This window comes from Bombus affinis, chromosome 9 (assembly GCF_024516045.1).
Source record: "Bombus affinis isolate iyBomAffi1 chromosome 9, iyBomAffi1.2, whole genome shotgun sequence".
Taxonomy (NCBI): domain Eukaryota; kingdom Metazoa; phylum Arthropoda; class Insecta; order Hymenoptera; family Apidae; genus Bombus; species Bombus affinis.
This window is the reverse complement of record NC_066352.1, coordinates 8,483,270-8,510,456: the sequence shown is the minus strand read 5'-3', so window position 1 is coordinate 8,510,456 and position 27,187 is coordinate 8,483,270. Positions and strand designations below refer to the sequence as shown.

The following is a 27,187-nucleotide window of genomic DNA, read 5'->3' as shown; positions in this document are numbered from 1 at the left end:
TACGTAATGGTGTTACACATATTTAAATTTAAAGCGATTTCAAAAAATTGGAAGCTTGTAGTTAGTATAATAATATAATTAATGTAACTGACAATTATTAATATAATTGATATATACTTAAATAAAATACATTAAGCATATTCTGCATTAAGTAAACTTGTCTTTGTTCACAGTGTTCAGTTACATGTGGTGAAGGCATAAAGCGAAGAAAAGTTATATGCAAACCTATTGATGGAATGACAAGTAACAAATGTTCCCCTGCCAACAAACCTGACGATACTGCAGTCTGTGTACTGAAACCTTGTCCAGTGGTACATTGATCTTTTTTTAATTCGACATTCTTATTGTTCCTTAATGTATATTATTTCACTTGTAAAATCATGTTTTATTATTTACAGATAAACAAGCCGCCAATTAAATATTCTTCTGATCCACCATATGAGATTCCTTCACAGCAAGATAACGAAATTCATGATATAATTTTCCGTTATGGATATAAATGGCACGTTCAAACACGACAGGTTAGTATTTACATGATTATAATATTTCACTCAATTTTTTTATTATCGTAGTTGTAAATGACTGATTAATTATTTAGAAAAAAAAATAGTAACGTTATATATGTATATATTGTTCGTATTCCAGTGCTCCAGACCGTGCATCAAAGGCTATATGAATACAGCGGTGAAATGTGTCTCCATCGAAACAGGAACCATTGCGCCTGATAGTTATTGTGATAACGAAAAGAAACCATCTACTCAGATCCCCTGCAATCGTTATCATTGCCCAATGTGGATTCATAGTGACTGGGGCCAGGTTGGTTTAGAAATACATAAAACGATAATGATATGAATAGATATTCCATCATTTTATTTCTGGCATTCAGGAATATTTACCTCATTTAGGAATTATGAAATTATACGTATTAATGATTAAATTATGTAAAGAAAGTATTACTTTAGGATAACTAACGATCTTTAATTAATAGTTAATTTACTTATAGAAATTTGATTACAGTTATTATACTAATATAATTTATTAATTTATCTATTTAGTGCGACGTAGAATGTGGATTGGGACACCAGTATCGACAAGTACGTTGTCGAAGTCCACGTGGTGAAATTTTACCAGACGAGAACTGTCATGACATCGAGAAACCGGAAATAGCAAAGACGTGCCGAAGGAGACCTTGTGTAAATACTTCTACAGACCGAAAGAATCGAGTAGAAACGAATATTCTCCGCAAGTGGAAAACTTCTAAATGGAGTGCCGTAAGTATTGTATTCATTTGCCGTATTTTCTTCGATGTCGCTTCCTTTTTAAAACCCTTACTGAATAAAAATACATAGGCCGATAATCTATTGCTTATTATCTTTATATTGTACTTGTTATTTATATAAAAATATTATTTATGATAAAAAGAAAAAATCTCTTTAATAACTACAATAAAAAAATAGGAACTATGGATTCAAATTTTGATTTTATTTTTACAACAATATCAAAGAAGGTAAAGTAATTAAATGTCGTTTGTCAATGTCGTGATTTTTCAATTCCACCATTATTTAAGCTGTTCACATTTTGCACTATATAATACGCAAATCACTAATACACAATATGTAACAGCGGAATCAAAAACATTAAAAAGATATTAAATAGAAACAAAAAGATTTAATTAATTCTATTTATCTAACTTTTAACATATCCTAGGGTAATTACTATTAATAAGCAAACAATATTAGTTCTTAATAGACAGACAAAAAATAAAAAAAACAAACGATCATGGTGTCTGCCATAGAAAGACACTACTAGACACTAACAGAAATATTAATAACCCTTGAATATTAGCGTCCATTTATTAGGCTATACCAGAATAAATTAAACAATAATTTCGAACTGTCTTTTTATAAATCTTTTATGTATTCTAAACCTTTCTTATTATTACAAATAAATCCTGATTAGAGTCTAAAATACCAAGTTTGTCAAATAAACGTCAGAAGTGTAAGCGTCAAGGATCGAAGAGAGTTGATAAGAAGTTTCCATCGCAGTTTGGATCGAACGAAAATGTTTTGCAGTGTTCGAAATCGTGTGGTACCGGACATCAAAGGCGAAGAGTGGAGTGCACGATGAGGAGAGGAAACCACGGGCCGGAAGTGACTGTAAAGGACGAGCAGTGCTCAAGGCTTGGCCTGAGAAAACCGAGATCGCAGAGACCCTGCCGACGTTTTGCCTGCAACTTTATTTGGCAGGAAGGACCTTGGTCTGAGGTATCTTCATACCTCGCCGCTATGATCTACGATTTATCGATCATGTTTTACACCATTGCCTGCCTCTTGTTCATTTCGATCCACTTTCAATATTCGGATTTTGTCTTGGTTGGATCCTCTCGATCGAGCTTATCGATGGATTTTATGAATGAGATTAAGTTACAATACTTTTCTTGTGTCCAAACGGTTCATTAATGCTTCTACTTTCTGATTCTATGAAACAACGATATTATTTACGAAGAAATTACAATAATCTTTATTGTATTCAGCCAATACGTTACTATCCTAAATGGAGAATGAGATACTCCAAAATAGATGTAGAATAATCTTACTTAGAAAGGTCTAGAGTTTAGAGATACCGAAATCTTTTATATTTGTTTTCCTTGATTCATCCGTAAGCTCGATTTCGTATGCTCGATATAGAAATTGTTTGGCGAAAGATATTCACTAGGAAGTCGTATTTTATCGTGTGGTTTGAAGGACCGATATTCTCACTAATCCTTAACCAATCTTTGTAATCCATTTTCGATGAAAATGGATCATAAACTGGGCGATTATTGTGAATCAAATTTCGAGATAAATTTCGAATTTGCACAGAACCATATCAGCGACATTATTTACATTCAACGTTAACTTTGATCGAATGAGGTCTTGGTATGTTTCCGTTATATCATAAAGATATTACATAATTCAGTAGATACAGTAACCCAGAAGCCTATTTTACTTTAACACGTGTCTAATAATTTCCATGTTCTTTGGACGTTCCATTTCTTAACAAAATATATTTTTTTATTTTATTTTGTCCACCTCTGATCAATAAATACAAGAAAATTCCAAGGTCAACAATTGGAGCAGAGAAGTCTGTCCCATTGGATTCCATACGAATACTCTAATAATAATTCATCCTATTAACACTAATAATATTGTGTTAATCCACGGTTGATTCACGCTTGCATATTTAATCGTTCGAACGAGCATGCGATTTGTATGATTTTCTTCATGAAATATATCATTCCTGACGATGCAGCATGCGGAAGTTATCGATTTGCATGACACTAGATATTAGTGTCATCGTTCCTTTCTTTTTTTTTCTTTTTTTTTTTTGTCAATGCTCTTTCCCAAAGCGTTTCATGAAACCTTATCATCTCATAACAACGTTTATCAGCTATACTTATCTCTTAATTGGACACACATCAATTTATCTTCGAGTGAATCACTATAGTATATTGTATATATAGTATGTAGGTAGATATAGTAGCTATTTGATTTATTGCAGAAAAAATTAAATAACATGTTTCCCGTCATTTTTACATATACAGAATATGAAGTTACTAAGTAAAATAGGAAAAATGATAGTCTGAAAAGATGTAAAGTTTGTAAAACAATATCATCAATGTACACTCCTGTTCAAAAGTAATGACGACTCTTGTTATAGCAAGTATTGATAAATTATAATTGATCTATAATGTTATCACAAATTTCTGGACAATGTTATAGGATCATTAACACATATTAATACATTTTTTTATTTTTATATACTACATCAGAGTATATATTTGTAATAAATAATAAATAATAATTAAATATTTTATATGGCCATGACTCAAATAGTTGCCTAACATGGAATAATAATTATACATTCTTTGATATATCTGCCTCTCGTGCTTTTCATCACTGCATTTACCATTTTAGGTACCTTAGCTATTAATTTGTTTATTGCATTAAGTGTGATACTTATCTATGCTCCTTCAAGAATATTTTATAAATTTGTTCAAACTTGGCAATGTATGTAAGTGATTCCAAATTTGTATACCAGAACCTTTTTGTAACTGTATCAGTATTTTCTACAGATTTGTACAGTCTCTTCTAATATTGATAATTTATATCCCAAAGCAAAATATAGTTGGAGATAATAAGTGTCCTCCTACTTGAATATATAGATAATATATAATTTTCGCCACTGATAATAAATATCATTACCAATCACAAATATTGTGAAAAACAGTAGACATAAAAAATAAACGTTAATGTAAAAGTTTGATGTCAATTTACAAAATTGTTATGTGCTAACACCAATTTAGACATCCTGTGTATCATTCTATATTTATATGTATACCATTACATATATATGTATATCTGTAGATATAATGATTCAATGATATTCAGTTTTTTAACATACATTTTATATACGTTTTATGTACAAACACCATCGGTGCATGAGCAATAATGAGCATGAAACCCATACATTGTCACGCTTTCTGCACATCAACAGCGAATATTTATGAAAAAAATAACAAATGGTGCGAGAAATATTCTGACAAATCACTAAGATACTTGCACATCTTACGTGTATAACAAGCACCAAAATAAAATGCACAAAAAGAAATAGATGAATGAAAGAAGATGGTAAAATATTGAAGATATATTACTACTTTCCTATACTAAAATCAATTAATATGTTTCAAGTGTTCGGCAGAGTGTGGTGAAGGAATTCAGCAACGATCAGTGTCCTGTCACCGTGCGAATCGTTACGGATTGATCGATCCTACACCCACTGATAAATGCCCGATGGATCAGAAGCCTAAATCTCAACAGCCTTGCAAATTGCGAGAATGCGACGATGAATATTATTGGCGTGCTGGTCCGTGGGGAAAAGTAAGTATTATTTAAATAAAGGAGACATCAAGAACGATAACAAGCAATTAAGTAATTAAAGATGATATTAAGAAATATTTCTAAAATATCGAAATAGCATATATTAAAGATATTTGATGAAAATCACCAAATAACCGAAAGAAATTTCAACTACAGTGCACTCACAGTTGTGGCCAGAAGGGCCATGAAACACGAAGCATATACTGCGTATCCCTAAAAGGCAACAGAGTACACCGTTCCCATTGTCCTAAGAAGTTCAAACCGCTACAGAAGCGGAAATGCAACCAAAGAAAGTGTTACGCAATGTCCTGCTATGAGGAGAAAAACTATTTCAATGCTACCAAGGATGGCGAGTACATTTTGGTTTTGAGCGGAAGAAACATGTCGATTTACTGCCATGGAATGTCGACCTCCGAACCAAAAGAATATTTAACACTGCCAGCTGGTCCTGAGGAGAATTACGCGGAAATATACGATAAGACGTTAGTATAAAAAAAAAGAATCTAAATCATTGTAATGCCATCGTTAACTCACCACTATGTTACGTAATATAGAAATTACATTTGTCCAAAAGTTATGTTGCTATTAAAATCACTATTATTATATTACTATTAAAAATAATACCTTTCATGGTACTATGTACCTGTTTGTAACTTTTTTGGAGTCACAAGTTGTTTTAGAAGTATTTTGATAAATAGAGTCCTAAATTAAATATTATAAGACAAACATAGAACGACTTGGATATGATCATTTGTCCAAAAAGGAAAGAAATTAAAAAATAAAGAAATTGTTTGAAATATTAAAAACGAGGTAGTGCGAAACAAGTTTATCGAAGAATTATTTGATAACGTTTTTAGAAGAAGAAAGATTGTTGAGGAAGGAAAAGCTGACATAAAATATTAATTATTTCAAATTAATCAATATGTTTTTAAGAGATTGATATAGATTGGAAATAAGAGAAAGGCAATTTTATGTCATTAATACTGGAAATTTATATCATTATCTGTTTTAGATCAAACGATCCATATATTTGTCCTTATAATGGACCAAGAAATAGCAACTGTAATTGTACCACCTCGGGAAAGACAACATTCAGGAGGGTACGAATTGACCCTGTAGAATTGTACATCATAGGTATGCTGTAATAAACGTCTTAATACGTATAATAAATAAATTATTTATAATAAATCTTGGAAAAAATATTGTGTCTTTTAGAGAATGATTATACATTTTCGCGGATGACGGGGTTAAACCGTGTCGAATATGGAACAGCTGGTGATTGTAATAGCATTGCGCATTGTCCTCAGGGTCGTTTTAGCATTAACTTAAAAGGAACTCAATTACAATTATCGTCGAGTGTTGTTTGGACATCGCAACGTGAAGCGTCGATGGAAATCGATAATATTGTAAGTTTAATATTCTACTTATATTACAAACGTTTCATTTTTTATTATCTAAATGCTATAATATCCATGATATTATCCATAATATTAAATCTACTTAAAAGTGAAACTAAAAGTTTGTATATTCTTCCTTCGCAAGTATGTATGCCTTTTTTAAATTATTACATTTATTTTTTAAAGATATGACTTCGCGACTAATTTAATAAAAGGTCTCCATTTACGGACTACTGTAATCCATTAGAATAAAATCAGAATAAAATGCAGTAGTAAAGATACTCTAAGGAATGACGAATAATAATGACAATAATAATAACCATATAGAGAAAAATAAAAGAACTATAACGTATTCAGAATAGTAGCATATAGGAGGATATTCACCAGATAAAAAGAATGGTTTCTTACTTATTTACATATAATTATGCTTATAATTTTAGAGCAGACAGCATGTCACCGGGAAATGTGGAGGCTATTGTGGCTTTTGTAAGCCGAAGAACGGATTGAAACTAGACGTTCTACCACCCTAGTCCGCAATATATAGGGCTCAATAATCTCCAAATGCCTGTAAAGTACAGGTGAGCGAAAGATGTTTTTAAAATATACTAATTACTGTTATCGTAGTAGCTATAGCATAGTAGCATTAATTTAAAAAGCTAACACTCCTCTTTGAAGATAAAGTTATGCTCATGATAATTACTAATTATTTAAAAATTAATAATTAATACGTAGAAAAACTTTGATATATTGCAATATGAAACAACAAAAGATAAACTATACTTTTCTCTTACTTTTATTTATAAAATTAACAACAATTAATTTATCAATCATATCCTCTTGTGAATAAATTGAAAATCTTTGGTAGCATAAACGTACGTTATTGCAGTTTTCAGCAGGTAGAAATTCCACTAATGGATCTTTGAGCGTGTCGCAAAAGACTGGTTCGACGAACACAAGATGAAATCGACAAGATCCGCTACCGAATCGATCCTCTCCACCCCGAACTTGCTCTGAATCATTCGCTTAAATCGTTACTAGTCCGCTAGTGGATTTTTAACAATAATCATTGTACATTCAGATGAAAAAGAGTCTACTTCGAAATAGGCTCAATGGACCGTAGATAATGTTTAAACGCTACTGACGAAATACCAAATATGGTAAAGAATAATTAATATTATGTTCATTAATCGTTCGACAGTTTGCATTTAATCTTCAGTAGTTTTATCCATCGAAAATAAGTATACTCGTAGAAGTGGAAGCTTCTTGATAAGCGACCTAAAATCAATTTAAGGAAACAAAACGCGAGGTGAAGTTAATAAATTCTAAATAGGCAACTACATGCATATAGCCAAATTCACGAAACGAAACTGTTCTCCGATAATGGAATCGTCCCAAGGGATGAATAGTCAAACATTACTAGTAGGAAGAATTCTCTGTAAGAGAAAATACAGTAGAAATCATTTATTGGAACGAAATCTTAGTTAATGCCTGATCAACTGAACACTAATTGAAAAATAGTGGATAGTGGGAAAAATTGGTAAGCTCCAATGTATATATATAAACTATTCGTCCCCTGGCAGGTTCAGATAAATGAAGTTCTACTGTAATGAAAGTGTAACAAAAGTTATATGTTCGACAGAGCCTCGTGAATTTTTCGCCTTCCCGAGTTATTCGTCGAATTCAAATACTTGTGTCCGGTTAAGAGGTCCGTTTAGGTATAGAAGTAACATAATGCCCGGTAAGAATTGCAGTATTCATTTTGTTTATACTCGTTGGAACATCATGACTGCTCGAAAAGCTAATTGTTTATCAAACAAGAAACAATGGAAGTATCGTAGCAAAACATATGTATACGTCGATCTTAGCACGCGAAGTACAAAAACTGGAAAACGGCGAGCCACGCAAAATCCACAAAGCCAGCGTTGCTTTAATTGAGCCGAGGAGTTTCAATTAAGGATCTGTTCAATTGAGGTTAATTATACCGAAAAAGAAATTAGACTGCCTTCGCGAATTTTTTACAACTATGGTGCTATTATAAGTTTACTTGGAAAGAGTGAAATTAATTAGGCTTGAATGAATAAAAAGCCAGCTAACGCACTTCATCCCTTCAACTCATTTCTTACTACTGAATTTCTATTGTTAGAAAAAGAAATGTTTTCTACGTCGGTTTCCCTTCTGAATGAAGTCGCCGGTCCTATTTCAATAGGACACAACAGCTGTAAAGCTTGTAAAATTAATATATTGGCAACTTCGTTAAAGAAGGACCATTTAAAGTATTTTATTTTGTATTTGGTTATTTGTGTAGATACTCGGCGTTTTACGGCGTATAGTCTTCTACAAGGATTATCCATAGCAACTTATTTTAAGCTAATAATTTTAGACCATCAAACGCTTATGCAAATAACCGGATGTTCGTAAATAATTTTCTTTTCCGTGGAAAACATTCTTCTAACGATGCAAGCAAGTAAACAGAATAGCTCGAGTACTAGAGCCCTCTGGATTACCTTCTAATGGAAGTCCAAGCGTGAATTTTTACCACTCTTAGTAATTAAGTTGCATTAATAAAAAAGAAAAGAATTGTAAAACGCGAGACAAGTTTGCGACCGAGTCGCGTTTCCTCGATGCGTAAAACAGTTGTACGTTCTGCCACTGCCATAATACCTTCGTAGTGCTTTCGTATTTCATCCATATACATATTGCGTGTAACGACCAAATAAATACAAGTGTCGTTTGGACGAGACGATTGCATTACTATCTTATGAAATTATTACATCATAAAGAATCATAATTTACGACTTTAGTATTCAATTTAGTATGCGATTTTAGTGGCACGTACGTAGTAGTAATGGTAAACGTTTATAGACGAGCTATGATTTAGCATGGTAGACTCGTAAACACATATTTTCGGAGTTAGCTGATTCAACTAATCTAATCGAAACTCCATATTAGTGAACGAATTAACTTATTAACTCGAGTCCGCGTAATGGACGTCGACAATAGCTGAATAATAATTCAGCCGGTCTTGTCTCGAATATTTTATAGAAGTATATATATATATATATAGTAACATCCGCATATATACATCTTTTTTAAAGATATTTAGAAGAACGACTCCTATATATTATAAGGTGGATCTAACAACTGAATCAAGTTACATCTCTGTTCCAAATGGAATTAAGAATAAGCCATATAGAAAAATGTTACCTCCTTTCCTTGAAATTTAATTTTTTATTGGAGTACGAAAATTTTACCCTAATTTTTGCATTGTAATTTTCTTCGCAAGCGTTCTTTCAAATAAAACCTCGCCGTCTTCTTTATATAAATATAAAATGACTGTTCGATGTAAATTGATCGCGAATGAAAGATCTAAGATATGATCAGTAAAATGATCGATAGGACAATCATAATAGATAACATAGTTTCTTAATTCAGTATCAGTAATTAATAAATAATATGTGTTTGTTACAATATTGTATGTTTACTATCTTTATATTAAGTTTTCTAGTCTTCTTTTATGAAAATCATATTCTGTCGAGTTCCATCGTTTTAAATTGAACTCTCAGAAAAATTGAATTATTTCTTCACCGATTTCATGGACATGTCTAATTTCATTTGGAATATAGATATAATCTGATCTAATTGTTACAGTCACCCTATATATTTTCGAATTTTTCAAAATTATCAACCGGATATGTCGTTCGTATCATTGAAATCTCTTTGATTAGATGTTCGCATGATTTCGAGTATCAATCAATGTAATCAATTTGATTAAGAAGCGAAAAAAAGAAATGAAAAGAGTGTCGTACCTAAACCAAAATACCAAAACAATTTCCGAGTACAAATCCGTTTTGGCTGAAGTACGACCAATCCCTCCTCCTCCTCCCCCTCCCCCCTCCCTGTTCTCGTTAAGCTATTTTTTAACGAAGAAACCGAAGGGAATTTAGTACTAACTAAAAGTATGTAACGTTTCAACAGACTGCCATAGTTAATGTTATTAATGAGTACATGTATTAAGTATCATTTGTTAGAGAGCGAGTAACGCGACGAATTCGCGGTATACAGGGTGATTCTACAAAATGGAACCATCGATGTTTATCATTTTTATATTTTTGTAGAAGAAAGATAAGGAAACAAAATACAGGAAAATTTCACAACATCTCATAAGATTTTAATCATCGAGAGAGTTTCGTTATCTCAAAGTTCGATTAAATTTTTATTTTAATTTTTTAAGTAGAATCGCAAGATATATTCTTTTCATCCTATACGTAGAAATATTTGAATGTTAAATATTTTAGATTTTTAATATTTAATATTTTTAATACTTTCATTGATCGAATATTGAACGTTTCTCCTCCTATGTTGAAACAAAAGGCAGTGATTCTATTTAGATAAGAAAAATAAAAATTTCACCGTGTGGCTATAAGAACAAAGTAATTTGTAATAAAACATGAATTGGTCGAATCATGGAAAATTTGTCTCCTTCCATTTTAATTATTTTCACGCAATAAAAGAAGTTAAGTCAAAGCTTCTGCTTGTTCCTGTAATCACCCTGTATAATAAAGCATAGAAGTTGAATCAATCGATCCACCGCCTTCCACGATGTCTAATCCGCGCCATCCGATGTATTTGAATGAATTTCGAGAATTTCGAGAATTTCGCGGAACACTGCATTGTAGAACGGAAAAACGGAACATATTTTGTCTTTATATATTTACTTTTGTATAGCCGCATGATCAAAATTTTTGTTACAGTAATGCGAATCGTAATGAATAAAAGAAAAAAAAGAAAATTACATTGTTGTAATCCGTTTGAATAGCTTTTTGTAAAAAAAAAAGAAAAGAAAAGAAAGAATACGCAAAGCAAAAAAGGAAAATGAATAATTGTACGATTTGAATATGCGTCAGCGAATATTTTATAATGTACGAGATTTATTCATCTTTCACAATTATTTTCCTTTCATTGAAAATGTTCATAATGGATGCTAGATAATGACTGTTTAAGAATCTTGAATATAAAGCACGTTACATAATCGAATGTATGGTTTCTTTTATATGTATATTGATCATAATCGAACGATAGTTTACAAACTAACATGTGACAATGTTTTCCCCAGTATATATTATTATACACGTTCTTGCTACTTCTTTTTTTCATTTACCCTCGATTTACACCATATGTATTCTTTTCGTATAATCATACTAATTTCTAAACTTCATTGAAACGATCTTTCATCCCTTTTCTTGTTACGACAATAACGAATCGTTATCAGTCACCTAGATCGAGTATCTTTTTTTATATTTCGAAATATATTAATTTCGTCGCAATAGTATAAGTTCGACGCGGTAATCGAATATGCGATCTCGGAATCCATGGTTGATTTAACTTTTCCTTCTTTGCCTATCCACGAAAATAGAATAAGTCATTGTTCTAAGCGCTAGCACGGCGAAACGATATTGTACAGTTTCGTTTAATAATAATTTATTAGTACGTATTTCGTTTAATATCATTAATGTGTAGCTTATTGTAGAAATGATTAGTACCAGTGTACGGCAATTATTTAAATATATTAAATTCACCAATAAGAATGTTCTACATTCATTTGAAGGTCCTCTTTATCATACAAAAGAGTTACAAATTTAGATGAAATAAAAATTGTCTTTTTACACATTAACATTATAAAAATATCATGTCAGAGTGTGCTCAATTGTGATAATATGATTTAATAGTCTAAAATTGATTTACTATTTCAAACTGAAGTAGTCTGAATAATTAATCAGATAGAAAGAAATCGGTCCTTATATTCTTCATATCCTTTAAATATCATAGAATATCATTATTTTACTTATGATGAGAATAAATTTATGGTAACAGTGAAATTACTATTATTTAGTGCTTATATATATATTACTAATTATAATTTATGTGAAAAAAAGGAATTATATTTCTACAGAAGGTTCAATACTGAGCTACGATGGAATAGCTCTTAATAAGACTCACTATCCTTCTATCCTTGATTGGTATGTATAAAATCTGCTGTACAATGATCCTTTCAAATTTTACATCATTAATGTTCATGTCTTAAAAAAATAATTAGAATACTATATCTTACGATAAATAAAAAACTTGAGTTTAGTAATTTCTACCCTACAGTAATTTCTACGTTACATTATCATGATTTTCAAATGATTATGGAAAATTGATAACAACATTAAAGATTGAAATTATACACTATATATTTATATAGAGATCTATTTTTCTTAGTTACTAATTCAAATCATAATCTCTAATCTCAAAACTCGAAGTTCATATGTTCAGTAACATACTTCTTATACTTCATATTTCATATTAGCTATAAAATTATTTATCTTCAAGAATTCTTTAAGAATGCACTTAATAGAAGCACTGACCAAAACACTTATCATGATCAAAAAATGCATCTATTACACATATGGTATTGAATCAATTTCCAATAGTACTGAAAAAATAAATTTTGAAACACTTATATTACAATTCTTATCGTTACTTACCTCATTTACTGTGTTAAACTTCATTGACTTAAACTTAATCCATTCTTATATATCTATCAATGATAAAGATATAATAAATTACTTGTTCATGAAATAATAAATATAAACATTTAAGAATTACATGAGTATGTTATTATTATAAATTATTGTTACATGTGTTTTTCACAAATTAAGATATTATTATCTTACAATAAAAATATGAAGTACTTTTCTATGATAATTTATAAATATTATTCTACTTTTACAACTATTTTATGATAATACAAAGTATATTTTATATGTATATGCATATGAATATGTATATATACCTTTTATAGCAACATTCTACATAATAAACTTGTTAGACCAAAATATCGTTATGTATATATTAATTGACATTTTAGACCATAAAAACTATTCATATAATATAACTATTCATAGAAGAAGCACTTTAATAATTATTATTATTGTTATTATTAAAGGAAAACATCCTAGATTGATCTTATTTATTAACTTGCATATTTATATTATAATACTGATATCAAGTTCTTCACATTGCGATGTGAAGTAAGTGCTTTTGTTTTGAATATTTAATTATTAACATTTTTAATTTCACATTTATACATATTAAAAAGACAGCACACCAGAAGGTTGAACTCCATTTGTTAAAATTATATGTTGACAATAAAATGGTACATAATTTATATATATATATATATATATATATATATATATATATATATATATATATATATATATATAGTCATGTTTTATTCATATGTATTTGTGTATACCGTCATAGTAAATTATGTACCATTTTATATATATATATATTTATTTATTGGCTTATATATATATATATATAGTCATGTTTTATTCAAAATGTTATATTACATTTCAAATGACGTATTACTTTTAAGGTTACTTTCTACTAAAAATATTACCTTGTAACAATTAAATCTATAATTCTCTTACAATTTGGAAGCCAATAAAATGAATGCATGAAAAGATTATGAAATTTATAAATATATTTTCTAACAAAATTAAAATTTTATATAAAAGATGAAATTATTACTATCAATGAAATGTAAATGGATAAAAAGATACTTAAGGTTTTTTTTAATAAATATAAAAAAAGAACTTAATATCATATCTTTGTACTAACACTGCTGAAATTAATGAAATAAAATAAAAAACAAATTATTTTAAACAAATTTTTAGATAAAACTGAGTATACAACATTGATTACTTTATTTTATGAATAATATGATATTCATGAAATTTATTTTTTAATATTATATTGTTTCACATGTTTTCTCTTTGAATTATTATCGTAACCATATTTTAACCGTGTCTTTTGTTTGGTTTATCCTAAAAGCAATATATGAAAAGAAAATAAATGACATCAAAATATGATTCCTTTTTTTCTTCTAATGGTCAATTACATTGAATGTACCTTGAGTGAAACACTGCATAGGAATCATCACTAATGCAAGATCAATGTGGCAACACTTGCTTAGAGTTTTGTTACACAATATCTTTTTAATATATTTTCTTATTATCATTTCTGCAACTAATCCGTATTGTTGTGTAATAACAAAAATTCGGGAAGATATTGATATATACAACATTTTCTGGTTAACATATAACATAAGTACTACTACTAATAGTCAGTTGTATCAATCTAATTAGATGACTTCTCCTGAGCAAGACGCTACACTCAAATCGGATTTTCTACTTTCCTTCTGATTTTCTTCGGATATGGATTTTCTACTTTCCTTCTGACTTTCTTCAGATACGGATTTTCTATTTTCCTTCTGACTTCCTTCAGATACGGATTTTCTACTTTCCTTCTGACTTTCTTCAAATATGGATTTTCTACTTTCCTTCTGACTTTCTTCAAATATGGATCTTGGAATTTTTATGTGCCAATTTGGGTAAACGATACTTTTATTCATTTCTTGTAAACAATCTTGCGCTATTTCTTTGTATTCTATTTGCGGTTGACCTAACCTCTTTTGATCCATATACTTGCTAATTTGCTCTTCTGTTAACTTTTGCAAGATAATTTTACATTCTCGAGTGTTCAAGGCCATAGGTTTTACAATTTCAACTAGATTCGTAAACGCATTTTGCCCATTAATATCGTGAACGAAATGTATCTCACTGCTGCATGAGCTTTCATTTTTCTTAATGCTAATTTTAATCTTGCTACTAAGCGGTATATCGTTTTGCTTAAATTGAGATGACAGCGTATTTGCGTTTAAAGAGTTGTTTGCGTCCTCTGACTTCTTCTCTTCCGCTTTCTCCAATTTAGAGGATTCTGTATCTAGCTGAGAGTATAGTTCAAAGTATTTTTGTTTTATTTCTTTTAATTTCTTAAGATCCTCTTTAATCTGTATCTTCATGTGTCTCACTTTCTTCTTCAACATCTTTTCATACTTCCTCTCATAATATCTTAGTTCCTTTCTGACCTTTTGGAACTGTGTTGACAGTTGCTTCTCTTCCATCACCAGTTGTTGGATCCTTTGATCCGTCGTTAATTCGGGTTCCGATGTCTTATTCTCTTCTACAGTACTACACTGATCTACTTGGTTCCTTAGCATATTAAGAATCGTTTCAATTTTATCATCTTTGTTATTACTTTCTACACTGCTAACTATATTCATTTTCGAATAAACGATCATATACACTCTTACTATTACTGGTTTGCTAACTACCTCGCTTAACCCAAATCACAGTATGACTTAAACCTTACAGCAATGCTTCCTGACGCTGCTGCTAGAGGGCTACGAATAAGATTAATATCATACATAGTATCTCGTAAATATCATACATAGTATCTAATAATATGTACAATAATGTATATACTACGTATTATGCAAATAAATAGATATGTATCATTACTCCTTCAAATAGTAAATTCTATAATCAGTCATTGCCGAATTAAAACTTTAAGATGTTTGAAATAATCTACCTACCTTAAGTAATTATGTTATATCCAATTTTTAACCTTGAATTCTTTGTTTCGAAATTGGTTTCGAAACTTTCAAAAGCGTCTTTATTCGTAATTTAAGTTCTAATCAAAGTATAACGAAATTGTAAACTTTTCATAAAAAATTGATTAGAAAGGGAAGAGTAAAAAAAATAGTAGTAAAGAGTTTTACAAGATCTTTTTATTAAACCATTTAAACAAAAATATAAAAAACTTATTTATTTTGATTGTTTTTGAATATTTTTAGTCGTTTTAGTCACCCAAATTTTGTATTATCTAATACAATGCTAGTCACGTGTAGAGTCCGTCACCATTTTGGACGTCAATATCTCTGCCTTCTCCACTTCTTTGCTATTTGTACCGAGCCGCTGCAACCCAAACTGTTTTATGTTATTTACTTTTTTTATTATTATTATTATGTTTATTTACTGTTGAATGTGCATGCGTTATTAAATAAGGATACAACGGGCCTCTATGTAACGTTTTCTTTCTATTCCTGTACGTATTGCCTTTTCAATTCACTCACGCACTCTATCATTATATCTTTATGGTTATAAAAACGCGTGTTAAATCAGTACGAACAAACGAATTGCACTTAATGATCTCTATTTTTACTACGAAATAAAAGAGACTCACATATAAAAGACAAAGCCCCTTTTTGTTGCTTCTAGATATGTTGGATGCATTTAATTTATATTTGTCACAAAATCATGTATACATACATATCAACAGCATGTGTAAATTTGCTGAATGTATTAATATATTTCAAGAAGAAATTTAAAGTATGTGAAATAAACGCTTACATTTTGAATAAAAAAATTCATTTTCTATATTTTATACCGGAAACGGTAATGTTATTTGAAAACTCTGATAACAAATTAAACTCTGGTAATTCTGGTAACAAAGATATACAATCTAATTTGAAATATCAAATTATCATTAAATTTCTATATAAACCACTCTATTTATATTATATCGTATTTTTATCTCTTGTATGATAAATGACGTGATTAAACATTTTGATCTTAGTAGACTATCTTAAGCGGAAAAGATTGAGAAATTTTTACAATACCCACATAAGGAAGCTCTTCAGGAAATTTCACAAGGAGATAATTATCTGTGACCATTATAATAAGCAACGCGATAACATTAATCGCGCTTATTTTTGTTAGAATTGTTATCGACATGTAGAGTATGAGAATTCTGTAAACAATCATGTGAATTTCTTTGACATCCTCGACTGAATGTTTAATCATCATGAAGTATATGTATTTACCGTAGAAAATTGTCAAATAGGATTTTCATTACATTTTTAAAACGAAAAATCAATTTTTCAAAGTTCCAAAATAAATCTCTCCACCAGAGAAAAATATACTTATTATTAAGACTAGTATCGTGGACAAAAAGGCCTAAGAGATATCAGGTAAACCATAAACAATGTCGCGAGAGCCGAGGCGTCATCGGGTCCATGTGTCGGGTCAATGTGTCGTCGGTCCTTCAATTGAATAGTTTCGTAGAAAAGGCCTACGTGAACCTGGCCACGAGTGTTTGCGGAACACGTGCGTGGTAGGCCTAAGAAAAGACAAAGAGATGCTAGAACAGTCACTGTTAGTGGAGAAGCCAAAGAGTGTGAATCGAGAAGTCAGAGAATGCGAGTTGCGTTGTCAAGATAGTGTTGCTAGCGTTGTCGTGAGAGTGTGGTCCGCGTGAGAGAGAGAGAGAGAGAGCGTTGGATCTGTTGTGACGAGAGTTGCAAATTAACTATTGAGTTGTCTAGATTATAGCACGTTATTGTGATAGTTCACGTTAAACAACTATCGTTCTTCTGTTTAATCAACATCTGTACAATCCATTTATTGTAAATAAATCAATCATTAATAATAATATTATATTTCCGATTTTACAAGACTACTTTCTTTATTTATTAAAAAATAATCTTCTTACTCGAGTATTTAAAGCGAGTGACTTGAATCTAGAGAAACAAAAGAGGTTATTGCATAAACAATTTACATCGATAGTTGGACACCTATATTTTCATATTTTAGAATATTTAACACGAATTGATTTCTTTTTAACTAAAAGTTACCACAAACTGAATTTCAACACGGATAGAAAAATACACGTGGGTGCTAAATAGGATAATAATAGAATAGCTACCTTATCGAAAATTGAATCATGTGTAACATATATATACGCCCAATTACAGACTGATAGATACATGATCAGATATACCTGAACGCGTTATCATTCATTCTCTTTACCCCGATAATGCAGTTGAATTCACATTTAGCAAATAACTGATTTCCTATAAAAAGGCAAGTGTGCTCATTTATCATTATCAGTACGCCAAGACGTGATATACCAAGTGGATCGATATTTTTGCTTCTTATTCAGAAACATGAAGACGTTCGTTTTTCTTTGTCTACTGTTCGTGACTGTCTGTTCTGCACAGGTAAGAGTCTGTTTAATAGAATATGGATATTTATGCATCTATAGGAATTTGAAATACGCAAAAATGTATAGGACACACATATCCAAAGTAAAGGACCTCAACTCGCAATTCGCTGTTTAGACTCCATCTTTTCTTAATTGTTCTCAGAAAAATATGAGTTTGCATAAGTATCCCACAGTCTAATATGATTAATTGGCGAAATTTATTAGTCAATTGTCCGGCATCTGGATCAATTTGTTAAACTTTAAAAGAGACTTACAATGTTTTACTTCGATTGTAAACATTACTCTTTGCATAGGTTTTATACAAACCGTTCATAAATATCTGGATGCTTTGCTCGATTCATTGTAATATTTGAGATGACCAATTTTAAATGATGAAAAATGTGTACAAATTAATGACGAATTAATGACCAGAAGCGCTATTAACTATTTATGAAATCAATAGACTACAAATTTAAATTATCGAATAAATAACTGTATCGCAATTAATCGCGCTACGGTCCTAATTGGATTACTCTTGTCTTCGCTTCAACAGTCAAGAAAATTTTTATGTTATGAGAAGCAGATTAGCATAAAGTTAAAGTAATAAATAAATATAATAATGAAGTTCGATGACGGAGATATTGAGGAGGAAAACTAGTGATAGGTGTTGGCTGTCCCTATCAAAGTTCGCTCGCAGGAGAAATCGGCCTTCGAGTGTTTACATGAAAAAACCCGCTGTTACGTCGCGTGAGACAATTCGCACGCCATCCCTCGTTGTCTGACCACCAAAGGCCCACGCGGGTAGTTATCTAACGATAAAAACGGGTTTTCGTGTCAAGTCGTTCGTTTTCGAGCAATGTCACACATGAGCCACGTTGGTAGGAGGCTTCATCCATCTCTTCTCACTTATTAATGTTGGTCATAACCAATGGGCATCGCGGATCGTGTTACTCTCACTTTCCTAACGAAAAGTGTAAGCAACGAATCCGCTTTCTTCGTACCTAAAACACACTCACACCGAGCTTTCCTCCGTAATGACACGAGAGCGAAGTAACAGTAACAAACAGTCAAGCGACAGAAAAAACAGTCAGTCATCAGAGTTGCCAAGTAACAGTCAATCGACAGAAGTCAAAGCTCAGCAGTCAGAGTCAAATCTCGATAACACTCAAAGTCAAAACGCAGTCGTCAACACGAAAAGAGTCTCAGGTCGTACTCACTCGTAGTTTGGCAATCAACATGCACACAATTGTATCCAATATTGAAGTTATTTAATTGTTGGAAATATATATATTATAACCTGTTAAAATCAGCGTTATACTCACTCAACCAACCCTATTATCTTAATCGAAATATAATGTTAATAGATTGATCTATTCGTGGCGTCGATTATTCGAATCGTAACGGGAATTTACGACTCCCGTTGACGCGCTTCTTCGAGCGGTAAAATTACCAAGGAGTCTCGACTTAAAGAATGCATTGTATAAATTAAGGGTCTCGACAGTAAGAAAAAAATCTAAATCTGAGGACGGGCATTAACGGTTCCTTGATATTATTGCGGGGTCCAGCAAATATGTTTGCATAGTTGTTGACTATCTTGGCCGAAGAATGGATTAGAATATAAATTTGGGTCACAGGACGTAACAAACGTTATAAACATTGAAATATGTTACTAATTCGTTGAATACACAACACAAACTTCAATAATTCAATTTAATTATCTAATTTAATAATCTGCTTAAATAATACTCACTAACTTAATAAATTCTTTGTTAGAAATTGATCTAGAATAAGACTGGCAATTGACAAATTAATCGACAAATTTTTGACAAATTTACTTATCGGTTATAATGTCTGCACGTTTGATTAAATGTTTTGATTTTAGAGATTCCCCAACGACATATTAAATCAGGCAATGAATGCTATAAAAAATGCTAAAAGCTCGGTTGACAGTGTCATGTTAGATTTGAAACACTCTCAGACGAACATTGGCTTAAACGGAAAAAATCAAATTAGCAACCTTTATATTCAAGCTAGTCAGAACATCAACTCAATTTTAAAAACTCGTCTTGATTATATCAAGGTAAGTCACAGTCTCACGAAATAACATTCGCTTCATAAACATTTAAGACGAGTAATTAAATGATTAATATTAATAATGGCGGTCATTAGGAAAAGTCACAAGAAGCAAAGGAGTCAGGTAAGAATGCTGAAGATTGTTTTAATACCGTCACAAAGAATATGAAGGACGCCGGTCAAACAGGGTATAATCAACTCAATAATTGCGAAAACATAGCAAATCAAAATTTGAACACAGTACTACAAGCATTTGACAACGAGCAAGCAGTATGTATCATATTTTTATATTAATTGTTAAATTTAACCACATCAAGTAGCGAATACTTACGCTTATGCTTTAAATATTTTATTAATTATATTATATATAATTAATATATTATATACACTTATATTGGTATATACATTTTAACTTTCAGAATGGACAGAAATTAAAAAATCAATTAGATCAGGTTGCCTTGGGATGCATGGGTTCTTCTAATCCTCAACAAGTCGCAAGTTGTATACTTATGAAAGTAGGAGTCATCAATCAGGATATTCGTCAATACCAGCAAAGAGCTTCACAACTGAACATGGATGCAGAGAGGAATAAAAATGCAATTACTTTACAACAAACATCTTGCAATAGTGGTGCCATCTCCATAGTTCAAAATGCATCTAGTAAAGCCATATATGCCGCAGCTGATTGTCTTAAAAACTAAAACGAATAGGTCTTAAATGTTAATAGAATGTTGAATCGAAAATTAAATTTGTCGATTATAAAATAAAACCCATAAATTAACGCCTACACCTCTATGACATCGTAATGAACTATCCTATCATTTGCTTTGCTCATACTAGAATGCGTTTGAGATATTGTTAACTAATGGCACTGGAAACACCCTATGTATCTCTATTTTTTTATATCAACCCTCTTTTGTATCTCTACTTATTTCACAAATTTATATAATTCGATATGGTTTCAAAGCTAAATGAATCACCTTGATATAACTGAATTTTTTTATTAATACGTGCAATTACCCACTACTCACTGTTTGCAATTCTTTTTATGTATGTTATGTATATATATATCGACAAATCTCGTAAGTTTCCGAATTTATAATATTATATAGAGGCTTACATTAAATTTAGTGATAAGAAGAATAAAATTATTTTCCAATTCTCAAAAGAGACATCTCTATTTCATATTATATTTTATCTGTAAATGAATGTAATTTATTCTCTATAAAGTCGTGTGTATATATGTATGTATGTATGTATGTGTATATTTGACATTAATCGTAAAAATTTGTTTAAAACTTAACAAAGGCCGTTTGATATCATACATGACATTAATATAAAATATTCTATACGCATTTTATAATCTAATCATAGATATCCTTGGTTCAACATTCATATATATTCGTATAATATATACACATACGTGCATCATATGTATACTTTTGTAGACTTCACTTAAATAAATAGTTGGTTCAAAGGAAAGATAAAATTGCATTATATAAAAACGAATACTTTTTTACAATCGTACAAGGGGTAAATATTTAATTTACATCGATTGAAACATAACATGTTAAAACTTTCGAATAAAACTACACTGTGTTATAGGCTATTCTTTTACTTGGAAACAGCCATTTTTTGCCATTATCTTTCAATTGTTAAATTAATGTTATGTTGAATTATATTTTAATCTTATACGCTATTTCGTACAGGGTTTGCTAGATTTACTATCTATCTCAACAGACATTCATCTCCATAATAACAACATAGACATCGAGTCATAATAGGGATAATGATAGTCTTATATTTTGTTTCAGGTCACACGATGATTATCCGTGGCACAGATATATCAGCGAATTAATTCGACCAGCTCAAGATTTTGTTGCAATAAATGTATTTCTTCTTTTTTTTCTTTTAGTTCACTTAAAACTAAGAATAGCAATAGTAGTTTTATAGCAGCAGCAGCAGCAATAATGATAATATTTTTAATAACTATCATTAACATATTTCGATAAAATTATATTAATAATTATAATTGTAATCGTCATGACCATCATCATTTATATACATATATATTACGTGTATATGCGTACATGTATGATTATGCACGTTTCAGCGTGCAAGACTATTATCATAGAAGTACGCATATATTACACGTGCTAAACCTTCTCATAAGAAATCTTATATGTATGTATCAATTCAGCTCACGCAATCTTTTGCTCTAAATTTCTCAGGATGGTGACTTACATCTAAAATTATATTTTTTTTTTAAATATGAAAGTGATCGTCGGCACCGCGTCGCATAATTTTTGCATAATTATATCAAATAACAATATCACTTTTATAAATCCTCCTTTTCTTTTTTTTATATAAACGTATTAATTCAATAGAATATAGTTGCTGTACAACAAATGTCTTTTCATTGAAAAAGTTTGATTTTAAAAAAAAATTATTCACACATGACAATAAAATTGCCCTTTGACTATTAATGAATTCTTTTGGACAAACTAAATGATCTTGAAAATATAATGCATGCAATAACATTGAATGTAAGAAAAATAAAAGCAAAAATTTATAACTTTTAAAAATAATTCATCAAGTATCTGCTATACATTGCATGATATGTTTAATATAAAAATGTTTTTTTAAACAATATTTGATAAAATTTATGATTACATCTGAATAGTTTCCATAGAATTAAAACGTTTAAAAATCACTGCAGCGCGGCTCAGGACTCTCACTTTAGGGAGGAATTTAAAGATACACGAAAATACTAATATGCAAGTATTGTGGGCGCATCGAGTGTACCAAATAACAAATTATCCAATTATTGAGTTGTTTTTAAAAAGGGAATTTTTTCCTCGAAAACGCACTAGCCTTTTCAGATTGAGATGATCGTGCAATACCATCACACATACATTGTGATGTTATTAAACAAATTCACAGTTATTTAAATTTATGCGGACAATGTATGTAATGTTCTTTGAGAACTGCAATATCTCGAGCGACATAACAATTAGCAAGGTTTGCATTGCTAGAAAAATTCAGAGGTAGTTAAATAATCGCAAAGTTTCAATAAAAATCCCACTACATCAAATTATTTACACTATATGTATCAATCATGTTAAAAAATACATAAGTTTCCATTTAATTTGACAGGAAGTTAGATTTGAGAAATGATCGAACGAATATACCCACAAAAATTTTTTTAGAGCTCCTCAATAAATGCGATTATACTTAATGAATTATGAGCAAACTTGTGATGATCTAATTGTTATGCTAAGTGTGTTCCCGACCCGTGAATTTTCCTCCCAACATAAGTTTTATCTATGTGATTCAAAAACATTGTAGTGTTACCCCACAATGAAGGACATCAACAATGAGCTGTAAAGATGCAATTAAAAAGGGCAGCTCATACTGTTCGCCATACCTAATAAGAGAGCATTACAATTTTCGGAAATAATGTGTTGAACGTATTGCTGGACGAGCCAAGTATCAACACAAACACACAATATAAAATACAACATAGTCTTTCATGTAACGAAGCCAAATGGATGCTCCTTGGTACAAAATTTGTCTAATTTTATTGTTTAAGATGCATTGCTTATAAATTTCCTTATACATATATACATATATCTTTATTTTTTTCAATATTTCACATAATTCCAAAGAAAACAATTTTTCAAAGTTGTAAATATGCTTTAAAAATATTTCGGATGAAATCTAAGTAAAAGAAACCAAGGTGCATGCTTAAGACTTCCAAAACACGTCAAGCTCGATGTAGTATTTCCTAAAATGCGCAGGTACGCGAATGTACGATCTGACCTGTGCATCTATGTGCTTGTCCAAAATTTTCACCACTCCAAGACCTAGCAAGCACAAGAATCACCCTTGCCATTGTTTCTTTGGTCATTGGTCAATTTAATTTGGTCTGGGAATTCATTATATAATTCCACCTAAAATAATAGCGTTATTTGTTATATTTTAATATTTGCTAATTATAAACAGATAAATACAAAAAAAGAGTATGACGTACCTCACTTTCTTGAGCTAAAGCATTCTTCGCTATCGTTTGGAAGGCTTGTTCAACATTGATGGCTTCTTTAGCACTAGTTTCAAAATATGGAATATTGTTTTTAGATTGACACCACTGCTGTGCTTTCTTACCATGAATCTGAAATGTATTTATTAATAAGGGCACAAATTATTTGAAACTTAAAACAATCAAAATAAATATAGATCTTTAAGTAAAAAGAATAACAAGCTAATTATTTAGAAAGCGGATGCGTTTTCGACTTCGATGATTTTTAACCCCTTGGCCTATAAACGGAACCCACGAGTCTGACTCGTGCTAAAAAATTTGTGCCACTTTGAAATAATAAATTGTTTTTGTTAACTGATCAATTGATCATGATTACGCCCTAGACGTCTTAAAAACACTATTTGTCCTCAAACGTTGTTTATTATTTCACAATTCCTTTTGTAGTCCCTAAATATATATGTCATAAGAAGTATACATTTTTCGCCAGTTCGGGCACATGGCTGAACAGATGAATGGCACGGCGTACGACCGAACTTCTTGCTTACTGCGGCTCGCGCGATCGGCAGATAGCGTGTAAGCCAAGGGGTTAAATATGTTGTAAAATTCAACAACTTTTACAATTATTTCCTATACATATAACCATCAAATTGCCTTAGCTTTTAAGATATTCGCAAAACACTGTGGGTACTATTACAGTAAATTCTGCCTATAATTGTGGTAGCATATGCATCAGTAAATAAAACAAAGAATAACCTGAACCTACTTCTTATTTTTTGTTTATAGCTTACGGAGGTTGGGCGAGCTTGGGTATTTCACAGATCTTTCGAACAAAAGCCTCGTGCATAACTGCATATGCGAGGCTGTAAGCCATTAATAATTTTGTTCTATCGATATTAAAAACGATTATCATTAATAAGTTAAGTTTAGGTCTGGATTAGGTTTTGGAAAATTTCCAGAAACATTTTGTACAGTATCAGATATACAGTTGTGTATGAAATTTTCGTGGAAGCTGTATATTTAGATTCGTAAAATATAATACAAATGTAAAGAGATCGAAGGCTGACTAAAATTGAAAATGCCGTTGTTCTCTAAATAATTAGATTATAATAATAATAAAATTACATCTAAAATGTATTTAAAATGCTCTTACCACTTTGGATTCTAAATCAACTTTATTTCCAAGTACTACAAATGGAAAATTATCTGGATCACGAGGAGAAGCTTGAATCAAGAATTCATCTCTCCAGGAGTCTAAAGATTTAAAGCTACTGGGTGCTGAAACATCAAATACGAGTACACAACAATCAGCGCCCCTGTAGAAAGCAACACCTAAAGATTGAAACCTTTCTTGGCCAGCTGTATCCCAAATCTATTTAAAAATAAAAGATGAGATAAAAGAAGGTATAGTATTGTATGAATATTATTTTATTTAACATATATTTACCTGCATAGTAACTATCCTATCGTCTACCATTACTTCTTTGGTAAGAAAATCTGCACCTATAGTAGCTTTATATTGATTGCTAAATTTCTTGCTTACATACTGATTCATAAGAGAAGTTTTACCAACTCCTGAATCTCCAAGGATAATGACCTTAAGCAGTAGTTTCTTATGAGAAGCCATTGTGAACTAAAAACAAAAAAAAATCATATTTACTATGAGTTTTGTTAGTAAGTTTAATTAGAAGATATAAATCTTATTAATGATATTTAGAATGCCACTTAAAAATATGATAAATTAAAGCTAAATCATAACATTAGTGTTTTATTCTACGAAGATAATATTAAAATATATTAGTTATGAATCAGAGTCAAAACATTTGTAATCAAACATACATGTGTCATATGTATGAACAACTTAGATAAGAATGAAATACAAATAATGAAATTGGAATTTGAATTAATTATTATCAGCTAGTTGAAAATATACTTAATCCTCTTTTAATATGAATAAGTATGAAGCTTAATTACTTGAAACTTATATGTAAAAAAAATCTTACAATACCTTTTATAATTAGAATTATAAACTGAATATTTTGTTAGACAGTTATTTCTTGACCTTAAATAAATATCCTATTAGCATGCAACAGTCTACGAACGTGAAATCGCACTATAAAACGATGCGAACGCAAAACATTGGTCCGAATGTCACGGGTAGATGACTTTTTTTTAGTGAATCATTGAACGTGAATGGGAAAAGTACTCCCCTTGCAATGACGTATGTACATTACTTGAAAAAAATCATTGCTCGGAGACGTTCCAAATACGTTGTTTTTGGCGGTTAATGTCTACAATGTTTGAATTATATTATAATAAAAGTACAAAACACCGCTTCAGTATAAAAGTAAATATGATAAAATGAAAATATACGTAATTAGACAGACACAAAATAGAATCCGTTTAACTGCGATGCTTGAAAACCTGTCAACACGCGATCTCGACAATTGAGATTTAGCATCAGAGATTAAACAAGCGCCCTAAAAAATGTACATGACGTTCATTGATAAATGCGAATGACAATCAACAATGTGCTAAAATATCAATTACAAATTACGTTACCTCGAATTAGTTAGAAAACAGTAAGTGAAATTTCTCTCGGTCAGCTTCACACAAAGAAAATGGCGTGTTATGAAATCACGAGTATGACAACGATGTCGTCACCTGTTCTTCGTCTCTTTTATCGACCGAGTACAATCAAAACTCGATTGTTAAAATCGATTCAATACTCGATAAATTTACTTACGTTTGATTAAAAATGCGGCAATATTTGAAAAACGATATGGCACTATACAAAGAACAGAAATTTAGGTATGGATAGACTA

General features: G+C 30.6%; 4 protein-coding genes across 8 annotated transcripts in view; 2 read left to right on the top strand and 2 right to left on the bottom strand.

Annotated features, from left to right (window-relative positions):
- Window positions 1-11,901, top strand: part of LOC126920441 (A disintegrin and metalloproteinase with thrombospondin motifs 9) — a 174,629-nt gene extending 162,728 nt beyond the window's left edge. Inside the window, exons 20-30 of one of the 2 annotated variants that reach the window (XM_050730796.1) lie at window positions 174-311; window positions 399-521; window positions 646-816; window positions 1,056-1,271; window positions 2,073-2,264; window positions 4,731-4,919; window positions 5,076-5,401; window positions 5,932-6,053; window positions 6,135-6,325; window positions 6,757-6,894; window positions 7,203-11,901. In XM_050730796.1, the coding sequence (XP_050586753.1) occupies window positions 174-311; window positions 399-521; window positions 646-816; window positions 1,056-1,271; window positions 2,073-2,264; window positions 4,731-4,919; window positions 5,076-5,401; window positions 5,932-6,053; window positions 6,135-6,325; window positions 6,757-6,846 (1,758 nt within the window). In that variant the 3' untranslated portion in view covers window positions 6,847-6,894; window positions 7,203-11,901. The remainder of the gene's footprint in view (window positions 1-173; window positions 312-398; window positions 522-645; window positions 817-1,055; window positions 1,272-2,072; window positions 2,265-4,730; window positions 4,920-5,075; window positions 5,402-5,931; window positions 6,054-6,134; window positions 6,326-6,756; window positions 6,895-7,202) is intronic. The other variant, XM_050730797.1, reaches the window with a different exon arrangement.
- A 1,051-nt stretch (window positions 11,902-12,952) lies between these two features.
- Window positions 12,953-15,557, bottom strand: LOC126920447 (myb-like protein X; the record flags this gene model as incomplete). The annotated part of the gene is made up of 2 exons (XM_050730814.1): window positions 12,953-14,193; window positions 14,279-15,557. A coding segment is annotated over one exon (1,047 nt), but the record flags the coding sequence as incomplete, so codon positions are not given.
- Window positions 15,558-17,790: 2,233 nt separating this feature from the next.
- LOC126920630 (uncharacterized) lies at window positions 17,791-21,113 on the top strand. Its single transcript, XM_050731278.1, has 4 exons — window positions 17,791-18,269; window positions 20,136-20,333; window positions 20,423-20,596; window positions 20,746-21,113. The coding sequence occupies exons 1-4, from the start codon at window positions 18,216-18,218 to the stop codon at window positions 21,025-21,027; spliced, it is 708 nt and encodes a 235-aa protein (XP_050587235.1). The 5' UTR covers window positions 17,791-18,215; the 3' UTR covers window positions 21,028-21,113.
- A 702-nt stretch (window positions 21,114-21,815) lies between these two features.
- LOC126920631 (ras-related protein Rab-7a) lies at window positions 21,816-27,057 on the bottom strand. 4 transcript variants are annotated; one of them, XM_050731281.1, is made up of 7 exons: window positions 26,925-27,037; window positions 26,736-26,842; window positions 26,371-26,653; window positions 25,810-25,995; window positions 25,516-25,734; window positions 24,360-24,497; window positions 21,816-24,279 (listed from the first exon to the last, which is right to left on the bottom strand). In XM_050731281.1, the coding sequence occupies exons 4-7, from the start codon at window positions 25,987-25,989 to the stop codon at window positions 24,193-24,195; spliced, it is 624 nt and encodes a 207-aa protein (XP_050587238.1). In that variant the 5' UTR covers window positions 25,990-25,995; window positions 26,371-26,653; window positions 26,736-26,842; window positions 26,925-27,037; the 3' UTR covers window positions 21,816-24,192. The 4 variants fall into 4 exon arrangements, with proteins under 4 accessions (XP_050587238.1, XP_050587236.1, XP_050587239.1 ...); XM_050731279.1 differs by having other exon boundaries at window positions 26,750-26,842; XM_050731282.1 differs by lacking the exon at window positions 26,371-26,653 and having other exon boundaries at window positions 26,750-26,842.
- Window positions 27,058-27,187: the final 130 nt, after the last annotated feature.

Coding starts and splice junctions, on each gene's coding strand:
- LOC126920630 (XM_050731278.1), top strand. CDS start 18,216: ATGAAGACGTTCGTTTTTCTTTGTCTACTGTTCGTGACTGTCTGTTCT. Junction 18,270..20,135: donor TGACTGTCTGTTCTGCACAG/GTAAGAGTCTGT, acceptor TTTTGATTTTAG/AGATTCCCCAACGACATATT. Junction 20,597..20,745: donor CATTTGACAACGAGCAAGCA/GTATGTATCATA, acceptor TTTAACTTTCAG/AATGGACAGAAATTAAAAAA.
- LOC126920631 (XM_050731280.1), bottom strand. CDS start 25,989: ATGGCTTCTCATAAGAAACTACTGCTTAAGGTCATTATCCTTGGAGAT. Junction 24,498..25,515: donor TTGATTTAGAATCCAAAGTG/GTAAGAGCATTT, acceptor AATACATTTCAG/ATTCATGGTAAGAAAGCACA. Junction 24,280..24,359: donor CTTTAGCTCAAGAAAGTGAG/GTACGTCATACT, acceptor CTATTATTTTAG/GTGGAATTATATAATGAATT.